The sequence below is a fragment of the Chrysemys picta genome, chromosome 19 (assembly GCF_011386835.1).
Source record: "Chrysemys picta bellii isolate R12L10 chromosome 19, ASM1138683v2, whole genome shotgun sequence".
NCBI classification, from domain to species: Eukaryota; Metazoa; Chordata; order Testudines; family Emydidae; genus Chrysemys; species Chrysemys picta.
In genome coordinates, this window is record NC_088809.1 from 12609302 (window position 1) to 12637146 (window position 27845).

General features: G+C 40.3%; 1 protein-coding gene across 13 annotated transcripts in view; it reads right to left on the bottom strand.

The window, feature by feature from the left end:
* Positions 1-21749, bottom strand: part of TPST1 (tyrosylprotein sulfotransferase 1) — a 58155-nt gene extending 36406 nt beyond the window's left edge. For 9 of the 13 annotated variants that reach the window (XR_510090.4, XR_510086.4, XR_510088.4 and 6 more), the window contains exons 1-2: positions 21604-21749; positions 2107-3047 (exon numbers count right to left, since the gene is read on the bottom strand). Coding sequence is in view for 4 of the 13 variants with exons in the window: in XM_005283415.4 (XP_005283472.1) it covers positions 2107-2951 (845 nt within the window). In the remaining 9 variants the exon portion in view is untranslated. Of the gene's footprint in view, positions 1-2106; positions 3048-19055; positions 19167-20555; positions 20866-21603 lie in introns of those variants that run through there. The other 4 variants (XR_006176262.2, XM_065573353.1, XR_010593909.1 and 1 more) reach the window with 3 other exon arrangements.
* Between the last annotated feature and the right edge of the window lie 6096 nt (positions 21750-27845).

Below are 27845 nucleotides of genomic sequence, written 5' to 3' on the forward strand. Positions count from 1 at the left end.
ATCAGGAAAGGAAGAAAGACATGAGTCACATATTGAAAGAACTGCTTAGGAAGAGGAGGGAGGGGAGAGAAAAAGACTTTTCTGTATTATGAATAATGAGTTTCCACTTCTCTCAAACTCCAGCTACACATATGGGTAGACACACCAAAAGAGCTGGTCAGTGAAGAGTAAGTTAGACATCACAGGAAAGACTAAATCGTTTAAGCTCCCTCAAGAATATCAAAACCCGGATACTTCACCCAGCTCTACTCAGGAAGTCAAATGCACAATATGCATGAAAGACAATTAGTAAAAGATTAGTCTACAACCGGTTTCTTATATTCAAAATACTAACCCTCTCAAAAGGCTGTGCCAAAAGAAAAAAGTATGCCAATTCTGGGTCCTACTTCACTGGAACAGCAGTTCCTCAAATTTCCTGAAAGATTATAACTCAAGCTGATTTACAATCCATGAACCTGAGGTAAAAAAACCTCTAGTGTAGACAAACCCTTTGAGACACTCTACATTAGGACTCTGCTTCCTGAGGAATTACTAAACCATTTAAGATTGAACCCTTGATACAACTAATCTCTTAAAAAAATGTATATACTGTCAATAAGATAGGCATTATCTTTAATCCTATGCAAAAATGGATTTCATACCTAGGTAATCATAGCTCATCATCAGGTTTTATCCAAATATTTAAAATTATGAAAATGAAATCTAAACTGATACATAATCTTCCCAAACTGCAGATAGCCTTAACAATAGCTCTGAGATGTGAACTGCTTCAGTCATCCAAGGAGATGAATTCTGAAATCTAAATAATTTAGCTGTAACCCACTGTTAAATAGTTCCTTGCTGATCAGTTTAGCCTGTCCACTTAATTCTTAACTGAGTTTGTAACCAGTTAATGCCTTCTTTGCTCTATACATGGTTTGTGTTCACATTAACTATGATAAATATTCTATTAGTAAATGTGGCATCTTGTAGTGTGTTTTGCCACTGCCAGAGGCCTAGGCAGTCACAATTGCTTCTTGTGAACAGTTCAGCACATTTTATAGTGGAGATGGGAACCCCGTAACTGTGCCTAAGTAATCCAGTGTCCAGTCCTACTTAGTGCACAAGGAGCTGAAAGGAAGATATTCCAGAGTGTATTGACCTACGTGCACGGTTCCACTCAGTGCGTGTTGTTCAGGTACCCTATATTCCTTACTGAGGTATAGGATAACAGGGTAGCTCCCTACATTTGCCCAGAATGCATTAATACAAACACGGTTAGGCAATATGGCAGGTGCAAATATACAAACACGGTTAGCTACAGCTATGACACAATGATGCTGCTGTGCAAACTACTCTGTGTTTGTTTTAACATGTCAAGTCACCAACTGGTTACAAAAACCATGATTGTACTGGTAGTGGTGATGGGACCTTTAGAAGTAGGGTGACCAGATAGCAAGTGTGAAAAATCGGGATGGCGTGGGGGGTAACTGGCACCTATATAAGAAAAAAGCCCCAAATATCAGGACTGTCCCTATAAAATCGGGACATCTGGTCACCATATTTAGAAGAAACATCCAGCATGCTTATCTCACAATCCCAAACTACTTCCAACACCTTATTGTGGGTTAAAAGCCCAAACTGCCCCTTACCCAGATGCAAAAACCTACAACTTTCCTTGATATCTTCTACAAGTAAGTATGCATTTTCAATATAAAAATCTGCTGCAGCACACAAAGTGTGAGGAGAATGAAAAAAGTTGAATTTAATGTCAAAATCAGAAGACTAGAAGGGCTATTGTACTGGTTATTTCATTTCCTATGTAATCCAATAAAACCCTTCAATTCAAATGAACCTGTTGCAAAATTTCACGTCAGCCACTCTGGTGACATAGAGCTTTGCTGCAGAATTTAAGTCCGACTTGCTGCAGAGTATTCTGGTCTTTATCTACAGGAACATTAAAATGGCCATAGTGAAAAGTGATTAAAGAAAATACACTACTGCTGAGACTGGTCAACACTTGTATTTCTACAATAGCCTGTAATTATACTTGGCATCAAAATGCAAACCATGTCTAAACAGTGAAGTTTAGATCGATACAAGACACCAAGAAACACTTGTACTCACTTTGAAAGAGAGACACCACCTGCTTTCCCAATCATTTCCTCATGGTGTAGCACTGCTTGGTTCCATGGAATGTGGAGAAACTTTAATAGATTTCTCATCCACCTTTCAGGATGCAATACAAGTTGTTCATAGTGTACCAGCATGCATCTTTCAAAACCAACCTCCATACACTGGTTATACATAGTCTCTATAGCACGATTCCACTTGGTCAAACAGTCCCTGTAGCTGTTAAGGTCAAACCCAGCTATGGTGACTTTTCTAGATATCATGGAATGCACCGATGCACGACCATCCCGTACCATTAAAAGAAATTTGGCATTGGGGAAAATTCTGGCAAGATAAGTTAAGGACTTCAGAGCAAAAGGATCTTTATTACACAAATAGGGAGCAGGTTCCCCGTGTTTAACAATGATTTCCAATAAAAAGGCTTGCATGGCTGAGTCCAGAACTTCATCTGTCACCCCAGCTTCATCCAGTCTGATTTTCTCTTTACTTGATCTGGCCCACATCTGCTTAACTGCCAGAATTCGAGGGATAACCCTAGTCTCTTCTCCACAACGGATATCGGGGTGAGCATCTAGCATGGCACGCATTAGTGTAGTGCCACTTCGAGGCACCCCTCCAATAAATATTAAAGGCATGTCTTTATTGTAAGCAAAGGTTTTATTTGCTTTTAAGTTAAAGACAGTTCTTATTGTGGTTCTCCCACTTTCCATCCTCACTGGCTGGCTGCGTTCTTCTATTCTGTGGTGACATTCCATAGCATGTTGCCCCAAATAAAACACTGTCACTGAGCTGATCACCAGACATGCCAATAACAAGTTTTGTTTGAGTTTTCCAACCATTTTGATACAATAGTCACTTTAAATAAATCAATCTTTTACTCCGGAATATCTTCAGATTTTCACGCCATGGAGATTATAGTCCAAGATGATCAAGATCTGGTGGGAATAAAAGAAAAAATTACAACTGCACTAAGAACTATTACAGATTAACATATATCACCATGCCAGATATTTCAGTTGGAGATAAATTACAAGTTCCCTGGTGTGATGTTAATACCACTGAACGTAGTACATATATACAAATTCTTGAAACAGAACATGTATTCCATGTTATACCATGTACTTCCATTATATCAGTGAGTCCCCATCATCTCCTCCAGTGGATGTACTCCACGAGGACTGGTTCAATTCCTTTGTTGTCTACAGCCAGCCAGATGACTGTATTATTACTGTTTAGTAAGAAATAGTCAGCTACATTATCAAGAAAATATTCAGAATAAATGGAACCACTGGATATCTATTACTAACAGGTATGGTCAAGCAAAGATGTCACTTATGCAAGTGTCTGCAAACTGAAAGGAAAAATGTTAAAAATATGTATTTCGTTATTATTCACTGAAGTTTAACTGTGCGCTTAGTACTTCACAAAAAAAGGGGAAAAAAAGAGCAACTGAGAGCTCCTTAAGGCACGAACTGTCTAGATACAAACAAATAATAAATCAATCGATACAATTTCACATTTGGGGAAAGCAGGATATATTTTAAATTAAATCTGAATAGAAATGTAAGTTGACTATTGGAAGCTGCTGAAAAATTTTAAATCTTAGAATAATTTTGGCTTGATGGATAAATGGCACATGAGGTGGTCACAGGAATGAGATACACAGGTACATGATAAATGTCACGTCTCATTTCCATATATAAATACATTCTGCCTTCTATCATATCTGTGAAACCCCACTGCCTCCAGTGGATTTGCACAGATATAAATCAGAGGCAGCATTTTTATTACTCGTAAAGATGCAACTTTCAGATTCCATGTTGAGTTTAGAGGGCTGACAGGAAAGAATTTTCTTATACTTGCAAAGTTAAAAAGTTCAATATGGTGCCACTGATATAAGCATGGAATCCTACAAAGTTTTTTAAAAATCTTCCTCCATTTCTCAACGCAGGGACGGAGGGAGAAGAGTGCTGCATAGATAATATTTATGACCATATGGGATACAGTATGACTCACTCACTCAGACTTCTTACCCAGTACAGATAGGAGTGAAGTCTTTCCACGTATCTCTGGAGCACTGCACACACATTGAAAGGAAAATGAAATGAATTCTGCTCTCAGATACATTGGTGCAATACCACTGAAGTCAATGGAGATACACCTGTACAACACAGTACAATTGAGTCCATTATATTCTTTAAGCCTAATAAGAGGCTTGTTAAAATGCAACTACAGTTTGTATCTGGCTGGTGATTTTAGGGTACAGGAGCTGTTTCCCTGGAAACAGAAAAGATGAAGTTAAGTGGGTCTGAGGTACAGTAGAACCTCAGAGTTACAAACACCAGTTACGAACTGACTGGTCAACCACAGACCTCATTTGGAACTGGAAGTATGCAATCAGGCAGCAGCAGAGATAAAAATAAATAAATAAATAAAAAATAAAAAGCAATTACAATACTGTGTTAAATGTAAACTACTAAAAAAAATAAAGGGAAAGATTTGACACGGTAAGGAAACTGCTTCTGTGCTTGTTAAATTTAAATTAAGATGGTTAAAAGCAGCATTTTTCTTCTGCATAGTAAACACAGTTGCCAACTTTCATGCGGTAAACAGGCATCCCGACTTTCACAATAAGCCAAAAATCAAGCTAATCCTATTTCAAAACAAGGCCAAAACAAGCCAATCCCTAAGAACCCCAACACACTATGTGACTAGATCCCCCCCCCCCCGGTGCGCAGTCTGGGACTGTGGTGGGCCCGCTGTGCACCCCTGGCTCTCTCCCATGCTTGCCCTTTGCTCTCTCCCATGCTTGCCCCTGCTTGCCCTTTGCCCCTGCTTGCCAAGAGCAGATAAAAAAAAAGCAGCAATAAGCTACAAGCCAAACAATCAACAAGTTACAAGCCAAAAACTAGCCAACAAGCAAAAAGCCAATTAATCCAAAAACAAACCCAATTTCTGCATTTTATTCGTGGGTTTGGCATGTCAGAGTAAAGTTTCAAAACTATTAAGTCAATGTTCAGTTGTAAACTTTTGAAACAACCATAACGTTTTGTTCAGAGTTAGACATTTCAGAGCTAGAACCAACCTCCATTCCCGAGGTGTTTGTAACTCTGAGGTTCTACTGTACAGGGGATCGGGAACCAACACACAGGATGAAGGTCCACACTGGACTCAAGCCTGAGTGCTGCCAGGGCATCGCAGCAGCTGTTATCAGCCAAAGATTTAAAACATACCTCAAGGTAATCAAAAACCTCTTCCATGGAAATAATGTGAAAGTTTCATTTACTCTTTTCAAGAAGTGTAAAAATTGTGTGGAATGAAGCAAGTTTTATGTTTCAGTAATTCAAATAAAAACCCTGATTCTGCAAGCCCTCCAAGATGAGAGCTCAGACATAAATGGGAGCTTCACGCATAGAAGACTTGCGGGAATGGGCTCATAACATGATTCTGTTATCAGCAAAGCAATTTGAACGTAATCAGTCAGAGCAATGACAGAAACTACTGCATTATATTTGTTTAACAGACCAAGCTAAATAAAAATTGTTAAGGTGAAAAGATCAGCAGAAAACTGACATTGGGTAAAAATAAATTAAATTTTATACTTCTGTAAGGAGCTTCAATCAAATCAATTTAGAAGTAGCCATAAGGTTACATACAATCAGAACGTAAAGTGCATGCTCCCAATTAAAGAGCATAAATTTAATATTACCATTTAAAGAAAATGACAACCAATGATCATTAATGGCAGTAATTGACTGTCAACAATTTTGTCAACTTTATAAAACTATACACATTGCAAATGCCTTAATAAAAACATGTGTTTAAATAACGTAATTAAAAAAAAATTCTAGAGCTTTCAGGAAAACTGCTTTGGAGGGGGGAAAAAGAAGAAGAGCTTTCATAAAGCCGTCAAAACAAAATATACCCACAAAAATATTTCTATTTCTTTTTAGGTTTGGAATGTGGAGCATCAACTATTTTTACTTTTATTTTGTTGTTTGGGCTCTATTCCCATAAACTTTAAAATAAGTATTCTTTTGCTTAGGAGAATCTGAAATGGATCTCTCAACTGAAGAAGTCATTGACGGGTGACTCAGACAGCGCAAATGAATTCTGACCTCAGGAAAGAAAGTGCCAGGAGCAAAGAACAGTTTTAGTACCAACGCTCAGGCACCAACAAAGAAGCAACTTTTAACTAATTCCCTATCTGTGAGGTGAAGAGAGAACTGGAACCATCTCAAGTGGTACATGTAAACACACATCTATTTACAAATGCAGGCCAGTTGTTTGTACCAAAAAAAAATAAAATAAATAAATCCATGAGTATAGTGATTTTTTAAACAAAAGTATTGTTTATTTTATCAACAAAATATTATTGAAATAATGTATCCAATAAATTAAAGTAGTTTTAAATATAAAGAAAATATGTAGCCATTTTACATTTCCAACTGTGCTAGCAAGTCAGATTTATTTGTTAAATAATTACAAAATACAAGTTTTGACTTAATTGATTGCAATAATGTTGACTGAAAGCTCTTTGCGGCCAGGGATTATCTTTTACTTTGTGTTAGCACCTTTCCAGATGGGGCTTCAGTTTTGATTGGGGCCTCTGGGCGCTAAAAAGTCAGCATAGCTGCAACAAGTAAACAAGGACTCAAATCCTACTTCAAGAGGAACTTTGGGTGTGCCAACATGGTGAGACTGGGCCCTTGATTAAATAATTTTTCATGGTTTTAAATGGGAGAATTCCACCCACCCCAATTCCAATATTCAGATTTTTTTTCTTCTTTGCACATCCACAGCTTCTAGAATAAGACATCCTCTCTTTAAAATGTTCCTTCACTAGGCAGGCTTTAAATCTGGCCTTTACTCCTTTACCATCTCCATAGCTTTGAATTCTGCCTTGAGGTACAGGGAAATTACATATTTATATTCTCACTGGTGTTAAACTTATCAATTGACCATGCTGCAAGTTGAAAAACTACCCATAGAAGTAGGAATGTATTAAACGTCAGCTGAGGTTCAGCTAAAATATTAAACAGCTATATAAATGAGGGAGAGGGAGAATGTATAATAAATCCTGATGTAAGATTTAGCATTCAATATAGAAAAGCTAAAACCTTGCATAATGTGTTAACATTTAATTATGCAATAAAGCTTTTCCAAATCAGAAAGTGAAGCTGAGTCCTGGATGGAAATAATATACGTCAAACAATGTTCAGATTCTCTCTGAGCAGCACCTGCAAGTTCTTTCCTTCTTTTAGCCCATCTTGAGCTTCATGTACGTAGGTCTGTGCACATACATGCTATTTATGTGTATGAGGAGAGTAGGGCCCTTTGTTGCCAAAAATCTATCACCTAAGGTTAGTAATCTGCATACATGGCTGCTTTTCATTAAATCTTCGGGCAAGCACACGCATGACAAACATGAGAAAGCCAATTAGCACAGCAGCAGCAAGAGCACTGATCTCCCCAGGGCTCTGAAAAAACAGCATGAAACCCCTTATTTGTGGAGGGTTGGTTTTTTGTGGGGAGTCATTTCACTTTTGTCAAGGTACAGAAATGACTGCTGTCAAAACAGATAAAACTAACGCACTGTAGCGCAATCCCTCTTCTGGTTCAGAAACATGTTATGTATTGAAGTATTTTATATAGTCCAGGTTTTAAACACCCTCTTAAAGGCATCATTTCCTTCCATAACGATTTCACCAAATGGAGATGGATAAACAAGGATCTTTTCCCTGTTACAAATTGGCTCTCTTTTTTACTTTCTTGTTTGACTACCAGTGTTACTAAAGGACCCTATCCAGTCTTGCAGGCAAGTAGTTAAACTTTACTTCCCAGGCTGGATTCGCAGTACCAGTGCACAAGTAATAGTGGTTTGGCTAGTTACTTGTTTCCCCCTCAATTGCTTTAGTAAATTTTCTAGAGTCAACTCTTGAAAGCCAATGAGATGTGTAAAATATTCAGATAGAATGCTTTTTAAAGATATATACTCCAGAACACATTCTTCTCCAGATTATAATTTTAAGGAAGGTCAAATTTTAAACCTAAACAGAGGTTAAATAAAATTTTTCACTGATATAATGTCTGTTATCTAAGGATCTTAAGATGCTTTAGCTTTAAAGTCTTGCAGTATCTCTGAAGCAAGAATTGTTATCTCAATTTTAAAGAAGGGGAAAATGGTGCAGAGAGGTTAGATGATTTGCCCAACGTCACAAAGTGAGTCAATAGTAAAGCTAGAGATTGAATCCAGGGCCAACATTTTAAAAAACAGGAGATTAAGATCAGGCTCTTAAATCTATGTTTTAGGCACCTGTCCAATTTACAAAAATGCTGAGACCACAACAGCTTTTATTGAGGTCAATGGGCTAGAGATAGGCTGATTGTACAGCACAACGGAAGAAATGACTGAGTCCAATTGGGTTGATCATAGCATTATAGAAATATAGGGCTGGAAGGGACCTAGAGAGGTCATCAAGTCCAGCCCCCTGCACTGAGGCAGGACCAAATAAACCTAACCATCCCTGACAGGTGTTTGTCCAACCTGTTCTTAAAAACCTCCAATAATAGGCTTCCAAGGGAGATTGTGAAATCCCCATTTCTAAGCTTAACTACACTTATAGTTAAAAAGGTTTTCCTAATCTCTAATGTAAATCCCTCTTGCGGCAGATTAAGCCCATTTCTTCTTGTCCTACCTTCAGTGGACATGGAGAACAATTGATCATTGTCCTCTTTATAACAGCCTTTAACATATTTGAAGTCTGTTAACAGGTCCCCCCTCAGTCTTCCATTCTCAAGACTAAACATTCCCAGGTTTGTTTGTTTGTTTTAAACTTTCCTCATAGGTCAGATTTTCTAAACCTTTTATCATTTTGTTCTTCTACTCTAGACCCTCTCCAATATGTTCAGACCTCCTAAAGTGTATCATCCAGAACTGGACACAGTACTCCAGCTGACACCTCACAGTGCCGAGTAGAGAGGGACAATTACTTCCTAGGTCTTATATGCAACATTCCTGTTCATACACCTGTAGCCCAGTGGGCCAGCTTACCTGTATTATATTAATTGCTTTGTTATTCTGCTTTATTATATTTAGTAGTAATGCAAGGAACCTACAGGCTTTTATCCTGTAAGATTTGGCTTTAGTAAATAGCGTTAAACTTAAGTAACTCATAAGTTATAGTGAACTAAAAGTAGCATGCAAGAGAGAATTTTGTCCAAAGTACTGACATCAGCCACCCACAGAACACAGCTGACCCCAGCACAAAACATAGCTGACACCAGCATCCAGAAAGTTCCGGACAGAACCTCCAACCGCAAAGCTGCTATGACAGTAAGTTGATGTGTATGCTAATAGGGTAACTTCATACATATACTAACCTATAGAAAATGGACACCTTAAGGGAGGAAATACAAATAAGGACCTCTGTTGAATATGCATTGGTCATGGCAGCGTCAGCATAACCTACTATAAAAGTAACATCCCAGGGGCAGCAGAGAGGCTGAAAAAATGTAGACCTTGGGAGGGGCCAGAATAATGGCCACCGGCGAAGATGAGAACAATAATTGTGATACAACAAGATAATGGTTAAGTATAAAAGACCAGGGTGTAAGTATGCACGTCCAAATGTACTTTCTGTATTATCTATATCTGCTTTGTTAAATTTAAGTGTGTGTATAATCTTTGCTAAATTAATAAATCATATATTTATATCTAGAAAGAGTTCCTATAGTGTAAGTGTTGCACCTGTGCACATTGGGGTTCCCAAATTATATGATAATTTTACAATAATCTTACTGGGCCTGATCTTGGAACAAAAACCTGTTAATCCTCAAGTTACAATTATATTTACCCAACTTTGGGTCAGGCTACACACCTCAACATGATATGTCTTTTTTTGCAACTGCATCACATAGTTGATTCATATTCAAATTTGTCATCCACTATAACACCCACATTCTTTTCAGCAGTAGTAGCACCTAGCCAGTTATTTCCCATTTTGTAGTTGTGCATTTGATGTTTCCTTCCTAAGTGTAGTACATTTTGCACTTGTCTTTACTGAAGTTCATCTTGTTGATTTCAGACCAATTCTCCAATTTGTCAAGGTCCTTTTGAATTCTAATCCTGTCATCCAGAGTACTTTGAACCCCTCCCATTTGGAATCATCCACAAATTTTATAAGCATACTCTCCACTCCATTGTCCAAGTCATTAATGAAAATATTGAATAGTATTGGACCCAGGACAGATCCCTCCACGATCCCACTAGGTAAGCCCCTCCCATGACAGAACCATTGATAACTACTCTGAGTGTAGTCTTTCAATTAGTTGGGCACCCACCGTATAGTAATTCCATCTATTTCAAATTTCCCTAGTTTGTTATATGAATCAAAAGCCTTATTAAAAATCAAGATACATCATATCTACCGTTTCCCCCATTCATCAGGCCAGTAACCCTGTCAAAGAAGGAAAATAGGTCAGTTTGCACAATTTCTTCTTGGCAAACACATTCTGGCTATTCCTTATAACCCTATTATTCTCTAGGTGTTTACAAATTGATCGTTTAATAATTTATTCCACTACCCTTCCAGAAGTTAGTCTAACTGGTTTATAATTCCCTGGGTCCTCTTTGTTCCCCTTTTTAAAGATAATTTTTTGGTGAACCTACTGTTTCTGCTATCCTAAAATATTCTGCTGCTGGTGCCAATGCAAACTCTGGATCTTTATGCCTTAACAAGGAATATAATTTTTTAATCAAAATGCAAAGTTACTGGTAAAAGATTTTCTGTATTAGAATCTGCTGCTCAGCAGCACTGGACTCTGAAGACCTGAGTATTACCGTCAAACTTCAAATGTTGTTAAAAAATAATATGCCTTAACTGAGATTTAAGGAATACTTTTTCTTCTCCAGTGCTGAAATAGCTCACATAACCAATATGAATTGCACGTGTTTTTAATTTAAAAGAGCTCTAAACACTGATGTACTGCCAAAATTTTAATGACGGTCTCCCTCACAAATTTTCCACCTTAGTCAGCAATACTTGTGACTTACCCTGAATAAAGTGCTCCCCAAAACATTCCCCCATTAAAATCCAACTACTGCCCCACTACCTCTTGACCCACAAGATATTCTCCTCCCCAGCATCCGAGTTTCCTTTAGGTCAATCCCCTTCCTGGGAGCTAGATAGATAGATCAGTGGCAACAGATGGTAACAGGCAAGTCTCCTGTATCCTGGCTCAAATATCAAATAATATTTGTACATTATAAGATACTTGAAGTTTTTCAGTTTGTGAATAACCCCCACGAATTTCACTGCATGTTTCGGGGGGCTGACCTCAAACAGTAGCAGCCTAAGAGCGAACAAACAATCTTGACATTCAAAAATTCCTGCACAACTTTTATTCTAACTGGAAATATATATCAGCATCCCAAGAGCTGACAAAAGCCTTGGTGAGCTGTCAATAAACCAAAGCAATAGAAATGAAAGTACTCAGTAAATTTACTTTGGCAACAAAAACTGAATTTAAGACCAGCATCAATAATGGTATGAAACTTTGTTTCAATCACAGTTTGTTATGTGCATATAATGCTACAACTGGATAAGCATTTCCTAAAGCCACACATGAAAAAGTTAACATGCCTAACTGGTAACTCAGATGATTGACTCCTTTTGTGCATGCTAGATCAGTCATTATTTAAGGCCATTGAACCCTACCAAAGGCGCTCTCTGCATCTAGATATAAGGGAACATCTGAGCTGGACCAAGTGTGTGATTTTTCTTGTATCAGCAGCAGCCAATCTTCCTTTAATGAACATGGGATGGTGGTGTTCAGTCATGTCGCTACAATTTTTGCAATTACTTTGCACTCTGTGTTCAACAGAGATACGGGGCAGAAGTTGCCACAGTTACAGCCATATTTGTTGTTCTTTAATATTGAAGTAATTAAAGCAGTTCTCATGTCACAAGACATGGTTCCTTTTTGAAGTATTTCAGTGAAGACCTTTGAAAGAACAGAAGATAGCTGATTACAAAATGGTTTGTAGAAATCAGCCAGAAAGCCATCCATCCCAGTGGCCTTGCCAAAATTAATATTTTTAAAAGCCTGTTCAATCTCTTGTGTTGTGAAAGCTTTGTCCATAAACACTTGTTTAGCAGTTAGGGAATTAAAAAGGTAGGCCTTCCACAAAATGATCAAATTTATTAGAGCCAAATTGGTTGTCTGATTTATATAAAGCTTGATAGAATTACTTAATTGATTATTTATATCTATTGGTTCAAGGATGCATTCCCGTCTTTTTGTAATAGGGAAGAAATATTGTTGTTGGCTAGTTCCATTTTAAGTTTTCTGGCAAGTAGTTTACCAGCTTTATCTCCCCATTCATAATATCTTTGTTTGACCCTGTTGAGTGTAAATTCAACTTGGCTGGATAAGCATTAATTATATTTATCTTACATGTTGATCAGAGAGCGTAGGAGGTTTTCATTAATTCGGCCAATCTTGTGCATTCTCTGCAACTCATCTATTTTGCTGGCCAAAGAGTTTAATAACTTGAGTCTCTCTCTCTCCTTTTGGGAGGCATGCTTTATGCATTCACCCCTTACAGTAGCTTTCAGAGCTTCCCAAAAAATGGTATCTTAGGTAACTGAGTGCTTATTTTCTTGTATGAAGTTAGAGATGACTGAATCAACCATGGAACAAAATTTTGCATCTTTTAGTAGCAGTGTTCCATTTCCTCCTATAAGATTTTAATGATGTGTATGTAATCAGCATCTGTGGTAAGTATAACTGGAGCATGATCTGAAGTTAATATATTATCAATAGTTAGTTCAAGGCATGCTGGAATTAGTTCCGAAGACAAGAAAAAAGTCAGTTCTGGAGTAAGATGAATGTACTGTACAGAAATATGTATAGTCACATTCTTCAGGGTGTCTCAGTCACCATACATCTTTTAAATCAAGTTCATTCATTAATAACGAGGGCTAGCCTATTGTGCTTTGAGAGCTGCAGCTCATGTAATTAGATTTGTCCAGATGTCTGTCTAGCATAGTACTCCAATCACCACCAAGTATTAAAGGAATGTCTTATTAGAAAGAATGTCTGCAATGTCTTTGAATAATTCAGAATTACCGCCACTTGGATTGTAAATACTTCCTAGAATTAACTATTTTGAGTTGAAACAGCCTTCAAGAAGAAGGCATCTTCCTTCACAACCAGACCAAGACTGTATACATTAAGAAGTTATACTTTTACAAACTAAGATGGATGTGCCTCTGCTCTTAGAATTCAATGATAAAAGATACTCAACAGCTATCAGCATCTATTTCTGCTAGATGAGTTTCCTGCAATAAACCTACATGGCACTTTTTTGGTCCGAGGAATCTCAGGATTTTAATTCTTTTGGAAAGTTGATTAGGTCCCCTCACATTCCAAGAGGGCACACTAAGAAAATTCATGGCAAAGATATATAACCTTATTCTAAAGATACGTATTTCCCGTTAATATTGTAAAACCACATTTCTAGGATATGGTCCGTATTTATACATATTAGATACTGGTTAGTTTTGAATAAATTTATGCCTTCAATTGAGCCTCTAGGGGTGTCAGATATACAAAAAGATCTATAGTTAAATCATGCGTCTTCCAAAGTATATTTTTAACAGAAAACAAAAACAATTAACAGACTTAAAGCAAACCAGTGTGGGCATGTTCAGATCCCTGATGGCTTCAGTTCCATCTGCTCCTCCCCTCCCTATGTTGTATCTAATAATAGTCTAAACATCTCTAAATGCAAAAATATATTTTAAGTCAAATATTACCCAGTAAATACCACTGATATTATAGAAAATGTACAATATATTCCTATATACATATACACACACACACACACATATACACACACACATATATACATACACACACACACACACACACACCCCTCATTACATGTACATTTACAATTGAACTGGTAAATCATAAATTAGCAGAAAATCTAAAGATGAAAAATATAATGTAAAATATTTCATATTCATAGTATGCCAAATGCCCTGCACAAACTGAATAACTAGTGCAATTTAAGGTTTAGGTTATAGTCTAATTTACATGTTAGGAGTACTGATTGTCCCAAGGGACTTCTGGTTACCATAATACGAAGCATCAGAGGCATTAGTTTGCTGTAGTGTTTCCAATTGAAATATTTATAGAAAACCCACGTACTAGCCTACTGCAGAATATATTCCACAATTTTTGCTGAAACTTGTAGAGCCTATTTTAACTCTCTCCCCTGTAATCCTAGCCACACTTTGTACTTCTGGCCAGAAGTACAAGTAAATGAATTTATTCACAGAGATTATCAGAGCCATGAATCCACCACAAGGGGATGCTAACAAAGCAAAGTGAGTGATTAACTCTCTCACATTGCACATACTGAATATATTTAAAAATATGAAGCCAGTTAAATTCTATGCAGTCATGAACTCAGTCACAGTAAGTGGAGTTATACCAGCAAAGTCCAGTACATGCCACGTTAATATTAGTAGGATAACAATGTTTCACTTCCAATTGTATTACATTGGAACAATTAAAAAAAAAAAATTCCTTGTTTAAGAAAAGTGGAGCTGCCGGTGCTCACTATAGCATTTAAGCAGTCCAGTACATTTTAAAGTTCAAACCTTAGTTAGGAGAAAGGAGCAAGTAAGTGTCAAATGTAATCCTTTGTTGCAGCTACTGTTTGGCCAGAGACAACTTTCTACAAAGGTGAATTAACAGGGGAACAGCATTGCTGCTGCCCTTCTAAAGAAGAAGGTGTCAAATATTCTGGAACAGTTAGCTTGTCCTCTACTTCCTTCTCTTGAACCTCTGGCTCAAATACTGGTAGCTGGGCCTCTTCCCAAAAAGACAAACTGTAGAGATTTCTATAGGTTTTATCTTGCTTTTCCTGAGTGGTATGCCTCATAGGTTTTGGCCAAAGTGCTTCTGAAGAGAATTGCTGGGAGGAAGGTCTGCCATATAACATCTGGCTTTGTTTTATCAGGCCACCAAGCCTTTGGTCATTTTCCCTAGAGCTTGTTCATTCCCTTGATATGACTCAGATAAAGGGGACTGAGACAGGAGAACAATGACTAGTTCTCCCTCAGCAGGTATAGACAATTCAAGATAGCTTTGCCCTGTTCTGGGCAGTTCTTTGGTTTATGTCTCCGCCTATTAGGATTTCCACACCAACTGTGAAGGAAAAATAGGGCTCTCCAACTACTCTGAGGATTTTCTTTTTGTCTTGGAAAACCTTCTACCCCACATGCCCTAAAGTTTGGCTTTCCTTCTTAGAAAGAGGTCTTCTCTATGCTCCTTAGTCTCTTGGCCTGTGTCTTTGACGAATAACAGGGCTTGCTCTTGCCCACAAATCCACATCCCAAAAGGTTACAAATCTCAGCCCCGCAAGGTCTGAGGTGAAAGAGCAGTCCAGTGACCATTCTGGTGAAGTTAACCTCTGGTACCCAGAGATGCTGGGCTAAACCTGCCAATAGAAGCTGTAAAAGGAAACCCATTTGAGAGTGACATCATAAAGGAGCTAAATAATCTCCTGGTAAAAATACAGCAGGAAGGGGTGGACTGAAAGGATGAGGTGGGCCAAGTGGCCCAATTAATTGGTCATTCAGGTCCAAGCTGCTTTCCTACCCTTTCCTCCATGGCCCGGAGCTATGAGAAGAGCCTGTTGATAGCAGTGGCTGATGATACATGCCTGGGCAGTTATGGTTTTTTTTCCATCCAACTTACTTCTGCCAGACCTCCTGGGAGGCAGGAGAGGAAATGAGATAGGAACCCCCAGAAGCCTCTAGTTTGCTGACACCTAGTTCTTTGAACCAGCCTGTTTCCCTGCTCAACAGAGGGAGGCTTAAGTAATCCCTGGCTGGCTAGGGTCTTTGTGGACAGCCCTTGCTTATTTTGCTCAAAGAGCTGAACCCTATACAGTCAAACCTGCCTCTAGCTGAGATAAAAAACATAGAAGAACTGGCAGGCTCCTCAGCCGCTTGGATCATACCCTTTCTTCCAGTCCTGCCCAAGTCCAGTTTTGTCCTTTAAGCTGCAAGCAAAAAACCTGTTGTAAAGGATTCTTAAACCTTCCTGTGTAGAACAAAGGTTCTACCCCGCCACCAAATACTCTGTGGGCAGTAGGAAATCAAGCACTACAGAAGTCACTAGACTAGTCAATAGGAAAAAAAATTACTATCACGTTCTTACAGGATGTAACAAAAATGTTACCAGGTGGGCCAAAATGTCAATTGTATTGAGCTAGGACATCTACAAAGAGTTTAATTACAAGCGTTAGCCATTTTAACATGAAGTGAAATACACGACTGGGACACGTTTTCTTCTGCCCACCACACTTCACCCTTCCCCAGATCTCATTAACGCAGCTCCAGAGGAAACACATTCATCCAAATTACATTTGGTTTAAACTCAGCCATTTCATTTCTGGAACCTGGCTCGTTATTTTTGAACCTTTGTACAGCCAGCCTTTTGCTTCTCTTTCTTTGGTCCAATTTAGATAATTCTAGCAGTGATACTCTCCTAAAGGTACTTTGTCTCAGATCACTACTATTGACTCAGTATTTTCTATAAGGAATCATCCCAACAGTAAGACCATTAGGACAGCAAGAAATACTGAAGATCCCTAAGAAATCCCTTTGAAACAAAAATATTTTTGTAATATTGTTTTAAAAAGGTACCTACAGGTGTCAGTGGAATTGATTTAGATCAGCGGCTCTCAACCTTTCCAGACTACTGTACTCCTTTCAGGAGTGTGATTCGTCTTGTGTACCCCAAGCTTCACCATACTTCTAAACTACCCACTTACAAATAAGACAGACATAAAAATACAAATGTCACAGCACACTATTACTGAAAAATGCTTTCTCATCTGTATCATATAATTATAAAATAAATCAATTGAAATATAAATACTGCACTTACATTTCAGTGTATAGTATATAGAGCAGTATAAACAAGTCGTCTAAGAAATTTTAGCTTGTACTGACTATGCTAGTGCTTTTAATGTAGCCTGTTGTAAAACTAGGCAAATATCTAGATGAGTCGATGTACCCCTGGAAGACTTCTGCATACCCCTGATTGAGAACCACTGATCTAGATTAAACCCATTTCAACAGTAATGAAATGCTAGGAACAATCACATATCTGTATGAGTTTATAGCAACCTTTCCAAAAGGCGCACTTAAAGAAAGGGCTTAAATGAATTCCACAGATCCTTTAATTCAACCAGCTGACCTGCCTTTGATTTTTCAAGCATGTTCACCACAAAGAAGAATGTATAGGCAAGTTAACTGAAACAAAATGTTATAGCACTACACTGAGAAACATAATTGAAGTATTTATTGTATACCACTTAAAACAGCTGCACAAATTGCTCCTTTTGAGAAAGGCTCATTTAACAGACCATTCCAATAAGACACATTATAAACCACCCTTCCCCTTCACTCTGAAAAAATAATTAATATTTCAGTAGCATTATACATGTACAAAGCACTATACAAACATTAATTCTCATGACATCATTGTGGTGCAGGTAAATATGTATTATCCCAATTTTACAGATTGGGAAACAGAAGCAGAGAAATCAAGTAACTTGCCCAAGGTCACAAATCAATAGCAAACCAGAATTAGGAATACGGAGGTCCTGACTTCTAATGCTATGCTCAGTCTTCCAGACTATACAGTCTCTCCAAGCTCTATGATTGTTTTCATCATATTGTTGCCTCTCCTTTTTCTATTTTCTTTCCCCATTTACATGACACTGGCATTTTGTTTACATAAAGGACTAGTACATAGCAATCACTTTAATCCTTAATATAGTTTCCTAGTGAGAAAACTGTTCAATTTCCCCACACACACCCCAAAAAGTGATGGCCTCTTTCCATCACTTTATGTATTGTTCTAATCTCCTAGTTCTCTTACAATATACATAAAAGAGATCCAAGTCCCAAAGCTATACTCTTAAGACAAACTTTTCTTAAAATTGTTGAAGTGGTGAGAAAAGTGACCACAACTAGAAAAAGCGTGAATTAAGTTTACCACTGTCAATTTATATCACCGCTGAATTTGAGGTTTCCGTATTGTGCAAGACACACACATATACATTTAATGGAATCTGGCTATTTGCATGTAATTTGCTCAATAATAATCAGATATTGGAGGGACAGTGAAAGGTGCATGTATCACATATGATACAGATACATAAAAAGTCAATCAGTGGGTTAAGGACAAAGTGAGACGTTTTCCTTTTTTTTTTTCGCTTCAGTTTGTAACCTGAAATATTTCTCCACCACCATTCCTACAATCTGTCATGGTAACAAACCTTACCTTCTACTAACTCTGTGACAACCATCGTTACCTATGGTTATTTGTTCCCAAATATCAAGAGTGAAGAACTAACCCAACTGATTTCTTCATTCAACTATAAAAGTACCAAACAGAGCACCAAACATAAGATTACTGTACTGGGATCAGGGGGAGTTGCCCTTCTCATTTGAAATCAGATAAGCCAATTTAATGAATATATTTAAGACAAGAATATAATGTGATTTGTGATTCAGTTAACTATAGCATTACGTGAGTCTCCGCTATAATTACACATACTTCATATTTATATATATTGCATATTCTCAGGAACATATTTGGGTGTTCTGGAACCCATTGTTTATGCTTACATTCCAAAAAAAGTTATCAGATAGTATGATGATTGCACCTTGTCACATTAAAACTGTTGCCTACTGCCAATTTAAAAATATATAGAAATATATTTCATATTTTGTGTGCGCATCTATATACACACTCCTTTTTATCATACTCCCCCATATTACATTTGTTCCAACAGTAAACCTGCAACATACCCATTAGCAATGACAGAACTGTAGTTTGTTACATACCTCCCAGGTGCACAACTCTTTCTAATACAGTACCATACAGTTCCATTCTCCTGAAGAAGTTTATTACTTTATTTCGTAAGGGCTGAATTTATATAGTACATTTCCCTGCGTCTGCGGAATAAATGCAACTAATTAGGTCATTTCTAAAGAGATACAAATGACATGAATAATTTCTGGAATTGTACTGACTTACGCCCACGTAAGTGTAATACTGCAAAAGATTATTAAACATCTATATACACAAGCTGCCTTTTACATCCCTAACGCATACATTTATACCAACTTCAGATAGTGAAGTAATACCCACAGATCAATATTATATGACAGTCTTCCTACTAAACAGCTTAATTGACAACCTTGGCCAAACAGTCTAAAACAGCTCTGCACTTTTAGGATCATGTTAATCAATTTTTATAGGATTTTTTTCTGATTAGAATAAGTCACATCTGTCCTATAGATTAAAATCACATGCATAAGACACTCGTTAAAATAAATCAATTTACTTTTAGAGTATTTTTATTATTATTATTATTTAGTATCATGTTCTAGGATTCCCTGCTGTATTAACATTGAACTAGCAGAGGTATTGCAAAATACAGGTTAATCAAAGATTTTATAACAATATTCTATTTTATGTATAATTGTAAAGGTTAAATTCAAAGTTAGAATGACAGGGAAGGATGATTTCTGTCCTGATAAGGAACCAAGAAATAAACAACTGCTCTGTTTTGGGAATTGTAATTTTAGGAGAGATCTTACAATATCGCTAATTGATAATGTTGGCTCCATAACACAGAAGTAAAGCTCCTATAATTGATTTGATTCTCCAAACGACCCAAGTTACTAACTATATCTTCCATCTTTCCTCCCCCTAAGTATCCGACAGCTATGGAAAGGTAGCATCACTGAATTCCATTCTCCTGCCTGTGTCAACATGCTGTATAAAATTCAGATTCAAGGGGAAAAACCAGTTCTACAGAAAACAAAAGACAGCCACTAGGAGGCCAAATCCTGTTAGAAAATCCTTTGCATTTCTGCTAATACTGGAAACAGTTTCCAATGGTTCATCACAGTCTTTTCTGGAAGGGAAGAAATGGCTGTAAAGTTGAAAAGCCCTTTTCAGTTAGGTCAGTAAAGGAAGGACAATGTGCACACATGTTGTATGATGAAATTTACAAAGCTTTATTAGCATAAAGCTAGTAAATAGAGAACATGCATATACTATAGTCTATGTGCATACAAGACACAAAATACAACAGGGCATTCCTACTGCAAATCATCAACTTCCAGAAAGCCTTATTTTATCATTTAAGATAGAATATTTGCCCAGCATGGTCCTTAGAGTTACTCAGCAATGGCGCTCTGGCTCTCGTATACTTCTTTGTAGAAACAATCTTAAATTGTTTAAACTTTTCCTGCTATGAAATTGTTTTGTTCAGCAAATAATAAATATACAGTTATATAACATTTTCTTCCAAGGCAAAAAGAGCAACCACCTACTGTAGAAAGAGTTCATAGCACCACCTATATTTCCAAACAGTGCGCAGACACAGGTTGGCTACCAAAGGCAAATAGAGCCACCAAGCAAGCAGCAGGATTCCTGGCCGCTGCAACAACTGACACTCTCATGTATTTTGTTAGGACAAAACACTGCCAGCCCCATATGGCCCAAAAGAGAAATGGGGAGAGCAGAAGGTTAGTGGCAGGGGCTGAAAGAGAAGGTGTTGGGGGGGGGGCAGAATGTAATGAGGGAAGCCCGGCGGTGGGGCTAAAACGGCAGTTGGAGATATGGGGAAGGGGGTTCGGTCATGGTGGGGCGATGGAGGAATGATTCAGAGGTATGGGGGGGCTGGATCATGTTAGGGGTATAAAAGGGCTGGCTAGGGGCGAGGTCAGGGGGGGGCATCTGAGGCTGGGACGGGGGGAGGGGAGCTGGGACGGGACTAACGGTCACGGGACGAATGGGGCTGGGTCTGGGGGGAGCGAGGCTGGCTCAGGGGTTGAAATGGGTCACGGGGGGGCTGGCTGGGGAATAACGGTCACTGGGGGGGAAGGGGGGCTACCACTGGGGGCAAAATGGGGAGCGGGGTCACGGGGGGGGCTGGCTGGGGAATAACGGTTACGGGGGGGGGAGAGGACTGGCTCTGGGGGGGAGAAATGGGTCACGGGGGCACAATGGGGAGCGGGATCACGGGGGGGCTGGCTGGGGAATAACGGTCACTGGGGGGGAAGGGGGCTGGCTCTGGGGGCACAATGGGGAGCGGGGTCACGGGGGGGCTGGCTAGGGAATAACGGTCACAGGGGGGAAGAGGGCTGGCTCGAGGAGGGAAGAGAATGGGTCACGTGGGGGCTGGCTGGGGACTAACGGTCACGGGGGGAAAGGGGCTGGCTCGGGGGGGGGGGAAATGGGTCACGTGGGGGCACAATGGGGAGCGGGGTCACGGGGGGGCTGGCTCAGGGTGGCCGCTTGGGAATAACGGGTCACGAGAGGAACACACGCGGGGGAGACCCCCCCCAGCCAGCCTCCCCCGCGGGGTCGGCTCCTCACCTGCGCTCCGCCGGGAAGGAGGCGGGAGGGCGGGAGGCAGGCGGCTGGGTCACGGCTCCTGCTGCTGCCGCCGCCGCCGCCTCCTCCCTCGCCGAGTCCCGGCCGCCGCTGCGCTCGCCGGGCTGCCGCCGCCGCTCCCGGCCGGCACCATCGCCGAGGGGAGCGCCCGCTCCTGCCCCTCAGCCCGCGGCGCTACTCCACTCGGCTGAGCCCGGCGCCTGCCGCTGCCATGGAAATCACAAACACGCCCTGATTGGCCACACTCCGGGCCGGAGCCAGTTTGTGTCGCGGACGCTGATTGGCCAGACTCAATGGATTGACAGCTGGGTGGGAGGGGCACCAAGGGGCGTGGGCGTGGCTCCATCCGCCCTCCGGCGATTGAGGAAAAAAAGGGGCCCCTGGAGCGTGGGAGGGGCACGGGCACATCTGTATCAGTGTGAACAACTGGATCTGGATTTAACAGCTGGATACATTTCTCGAGTTGGATGAATGCCCAAGAAAACAGCTGCATGTGAGTGAAACACCTGGCTGCAGCTTGGGCTTTGGAGCCTGCACCTCACTGCACCTGTTTGAACAGCTGGTTTTGGCAAAGACATTTAGATTTATAGCAACAACTAGGGCAACATCTGACCATGATGTAACACCTGGATAAGCAGCTGGATTTGAGTTTGCCGGGATGAATATCTAAGCAAGCAGCTGGGTGAGCACCTGGACACCCATCACAATTATTATGGACAGGGATATAGCATACAGGCAAATGACTACGGTGAAAAATATCTAGAATTTGATGACAACCTTTAGATTTGGACACACATATGAATCAACATGTAGGTAAACAGTTTGGAGTGAAGAGCTCGTGGATGAATAGATATCAAAACATTACCTAACTTTGCCAACTACTTCAGACCTTGTTAAATACGCCCTCCTGTGAATCACATAATATATGCTTATACAGTGCTTTTCATAAACATATGGCAAGCTGTATAAGTAGCATACGGCACATGTACAGTAATCACTTCACCTATCACATCACTGAAATTAACTCTCTTCCGAACGGTTTGTTCATTTTTATTTGTTCACAAGAGGTTTTCCACTTCACAAAAAGTGGCTGGAGTAAACGTCACCCCAGTAACACTAAGCCTGAACTGCCAGGAACTAATCTTGGAAAAATATGTTCCAGTTTGCTAAAAAGAATGATAGACAAATTGCCTATTACTGTGATGTCTAGAATGTCTGAATCTCAGTGTTGCACGGAAATAACAGATAGTATGTCAAAGGTTGTCACCTGCTCTAAATATACCCACATCAACTCTACAAATGTATGCTACCACATCCGAAGAAGAAAGTTATAATGTGTGCTTGAATTACAAGAATCTTTAAGAAAGTGTAAGCGCACCAACCACGGAAACCACAAGTAAATAGATACTTATGAACTCCAAGTAGAATGCGCTGCCTGGCTAGGATATTGCCAAGCTCACAATCACTTAATTACAGGAACAAGCTAGGCAGGTGAAAAAATGTCTAAAGCTTAGAATTCCATTGTATGGATTTGCTGTTCGGTCTTGCCTGGAAAAAAGAAAGTTTGCAAAGGGCATTGAATGCTTCACTTCCGAATGTTTCACAGCTGACATATAAATCAGATGTGAAAAACTTACCAAAACAAACAGCCCTTTTGAGCAGTCCATTTCTAAGCATAGTGCAATAATGGGTGGATGAAATTAAAATAAACTTTCTTAGAAGTCTGGTATAAGCAAGAGTATAAGAGAACTGGTATAAGAGAGCTTAATTCCATCATAAATAGGGCCCTACCAAATTCACAGTCCATTTTGGTCAATTTCACAGTCATAGGGTTTTAAAAATTGTAAATGTCATGATTTCAGCTATTTAAATCTGAAATTTCACGATGTTGTAATTGTGGGGTCCCGACCCGAAAAGGAGTTGGGGGGGGTCGCAAGGTTATTATAGGGGGGGTTGCGGTACTGCTACCTATACTTCTGCACTGCTACCAGTGGCAGCGCTGCCTTCAGAGCTGAGCAGCTGGAGAGCGGGGGCGACTGGCTAGGAGCCCAGCTCTGAAGGCAGAGCCGCTTCCAGCAGAGGCGGAGAAGTAAGAATGGCAATGTATGGTATTGCCACCCTTACTTCTGTGCTGCTGCCTTTAGATCTGGGCCCTCAGTCAGCAGCTGCCACTCTCCAGCCGCCCAGCTCTGAAGGCAGCAGCACAGAAGGGTGGCATGGTATGGCATTGCCACCCTTATTTCTACGCTGCTGCTGGCAGGGCACTGCCTCCAGAGCTGGGTGCCAGCCAACAGCCGCTACTCTCCGGCCACCCAGCTCTGAAGGCAGCACAGAAGTAAGGGTGGTAATACCACAATCCCCCTAAAATAACCATTTGACACCCCCCCCCCGCAACTGCCTTTTGGGTCAGGACCCCCAATTTGAGAAACTTTGGTCTCCCCCATGAAATCTATATAGTATAAGGTAAGAGCAAACAAAAGACCAGATTTCACGGGTGGGGGGACCAGATTTCACGGTCCGTGATGCGTTTTTCATGGCCATGAATTTGGGAGAGCCCTAATCATAAAGCTTCTTCAAGTGTTCTCAGGCTGCTTACAGATATATTGCCCTCTAGAACCAGAATCAGACCCCACATCCATCATGTCTGGAACCTTTTGATGACAATTCTGCCATCACTACTCTATATATAAAACCAGCTTTTACACCACAGAGGAGGGGGAAACAAGATTAGAGTCTGGCTCAATAACAATCACAGTGATAGCTACTTCTCTAAACCTAGAGGTCCTAGTCCAGGTGACTTGGAGATTTCCACCATATACTGACAGATACACATCTTAATAATGTCACTATATGCTGCAGAAGCATATTAAGAAGAAACATGTTTGTAGGCTGCCCAGGTCCTGTGACCAAGGGCATGGGAATGTTCCGTCTGTCCCCCTCCCACCTGCCCCTGTTCCTATTCCTTGGCAAAAGAAAATATCAGTTGGAGGTATTTAACAAGATGCCTGTCTAAAAAACTAGGTATGCCCAGTAAACCTGATCTATGAAATCCACTCTCTGTGCTAGGTAGTTAAGCATTTGAAAGATGGTTATTAGTCATCATTAAAGAGTCTTTGTATCCTCAGTGGCCCATCTCCTACAGAATGCAGCCATTTCAATCTCAAATCCCCTAATATAGTTTCACAGGCATTACTCTCTGAATTTCCCAGTGAGATGATACAGATTCCAGTGACAGACTCCAAAGACAGTAACGGAATACATTTTACCATCGGCTGATACTCATGAAACAGTAAAAGGCTGATGACTGAATTGACCGATGCCATTAAGAAGGATGAGATGAAAAAATTAATAACATACCATTATCTGATTTAACGTAGACCTTCCAAACAGCATGTCTTAAAACTTTTATGAGCCTGAAGGGACATACTTTCCATTAATAGCAACGAGCCAGTTCTTGCTGCCGATGCCGCCCACAAAATTTATAAGAAAGTGCCGAATTTTCCTCTTGCTTGCCAGGGGTAGAAAATGAGTGCTGATATTCAGAGGACTCTCTTGAATATTTTTAAGAGATTAATTTTATTGTGCTTCTTCAGACGTGCTGAGACTATTAACAAGATTGTAAACTGAGGTGGCTGTTCTTATGAGACCCTATCCCCTAACAAATAACAATACCCGTGGCCCATGATTCTACTCTCACTTGCATCAGCTTTACTGCTGTAACTGCACTGAAGTCAATGGAGTTACTCCTGATTTACACTGCTGTAAGGGAGCGAACGAGGCACATCCGACTGAAATTCTTGTATTAAAAAACTCCGCAGCAGGCAGAGCCCTCAGTGAGCCCAAACAATTGGTCTTTACTGAAACTGGGTTAATATGTGGCACTATGCATTTTATTTGTAGTCGTAAAAAAGAAACCAAGGATAGTAGCAACAGTAGATGCTTACATGCGGGAGAATGAGGCGTTTTAAGGTTGCAATAGGTTGATATTAGGAAAGGATACATCGACTGAGGGCCAGGTTGTCAAGTGTTCAGAATCCACAACTAGATCCCGGGGCACTGCTGGAAGCAGATCACTTTTGAAAATCAATCTGACCACTTCAATTAGGCACCTTTCTGGGCAGGGACTGTCTCTATTGTATGTTTATACAGTGAAGTCCTGGCCATGAGACACTACCACAGAACAAGCAAGTGAATGATAGTAAATGGGAACGGAGTGCTTTTGAAACTCTAGCCACTCACTTAAATCAGAGCCATGGGGGTGCTGACCTCTTTTGAAAATCTGCCTCGTTTTTAAATGTATTTAACTCTGGTGAATGGCGCTGTATGGACAAGCCTGCCACCCCACGTTCTCTCCCTTGTCAACAGGACAGGTAGCGCCCAGGCAGAGGCTTTCCTCCATCTGCCACACAATGATGACAAGGAGAACCCATCACTAGCAGTGAGAGAAATTAGATATTCAGTCTCCACACTGCACCTACAGAGGTGGTGCGTTGTGGTGTTTGGTTGGGTTTTTTTGTAATACAGACATATGTCCACTAAAAACTGGACAGACCCATACATTCCTTTCACATGGGCTCATCAGAGGGCAATAAATGTTACTTACGACCAATCAGGGCTGGATTTGAACTGGTGTTTTAGAGATAAAACACTCTGTATCCTGTTACCGGTCCCCTGAGCCAGGCAGTTCACTTCAGTCCATTAAACAGCTCTTTTCAGTTTATTTTATTGTTTTACTGTTGTTTGGGTTTTTAATGGCATTCATTTTGATTCACATGTTCAGTCCCTTGTAAAGGCTGCTTGTCTGCTGCAATGGAGCAGTGCCTCCAAAACAAAATAAATATCCTCCCGGAGAAAGAGGAAAATAAAAACGCCACTGCATATGGCTGGTGCCTAACGCTGAAGTGTTTCCCTTCCTTAATTAACACTTGTAGTGAAAGTGAAGCCATAGTTCAAGTAGGCTGTTAAACATTTCATTATATAGTGTACACACAAAATCTTGTTGCCCTGTTCCAAGAGGCAGACACACTAACCAAGATCCTAACGCTCAGCAAAGAAGTTGTCGAAGCCAGTGTATAAAACACTGTGTTACATTATAGCATTAACTGCTAGTTGTCTGACAGCGAACCTAATCATCTGTGGCTAATATTTATTTCTTTTTGCCTCTGGACAGATGTTCTACAGCGTGCACCAATGCTACACACAGATACCATGAGCACTAAGGGGAAGAATGATCATGTGGCTAACGCAAAGAACCTGGAGTGTCAGAAAAGCTGGGTTTGGCTATGCTGGGTTTAGTCACAGCCTTTAGGTGAAATCCTCATTTTATTTAAGTCAATGAGAAAATGGGAGGAGAACGGAGGGGTGCTGGCGGAGCGAGGCTCCGCTCTACCTGATTCTCTGCTGATGGAAGGTTTGCCGCGCAGCAGCAGAAGTTAAAGTTGCCCCCCTGCAGCTTTCAGATACACCAGTGCCAAGGAGAGCAGTCAGGGAAGTGGGCTTGGGTCTCTGTTAGCAAAGAGCAGATGCAGGGGAAAACTGACCCTTGAAAGTCGTTGCCATTTAAGAGCAGTTCAGAGGCCTATATGAGTTTGGTGACTTAAGTTTAGTTCCTAACACACACGTTTGCATAGCACAGGACCAGTCTTACAACTGACGCCCCTGTTGCCAGTTTCAGCAGAGAAGCCAAGGACTGAGTGGTCCATGGAGACTGAACTCCACTCCCCTCATCTCTGCAGGTGATCTGTCCAGACCACGGGTGAGGCACAATTAAGGAGCAGGGGGCCAGGTTCCCAGCTGTCAGAAATTTGAAGGACGGTGCTGGCATGATATGGTGTTGAGAGTCCTTGTTACTGGGCCTGGTTTCTAAGATAAGCATGGGGAACTCTTTTGTCCCTAAGATAAATTAGGATAGCAGCTCCAAGCCACTGGCATATGTACCAATACTGGTGCTTGGGACTTGAACCGCTAGTAGTGGGCTGGACCTGCTCACATCACTCAGCAGCCTCTGCCATGACTCCATCTTACTGCTTAGCTGAATCAGTGCCCAAACACATACTTAACTTGAAGCACATGCTTAAGTCGACTCCATTAAGCATGTATTTAAATGCTTTGCCAAATAAGGATAGACTTAAGTTCATGTTTTTGAGTTAAGCATGCACGTAAGTGTTTGGCTGAATCGGGGCTTGAATGATAAATTTTGCTTCCTATTCTATAGTGGACCCTGC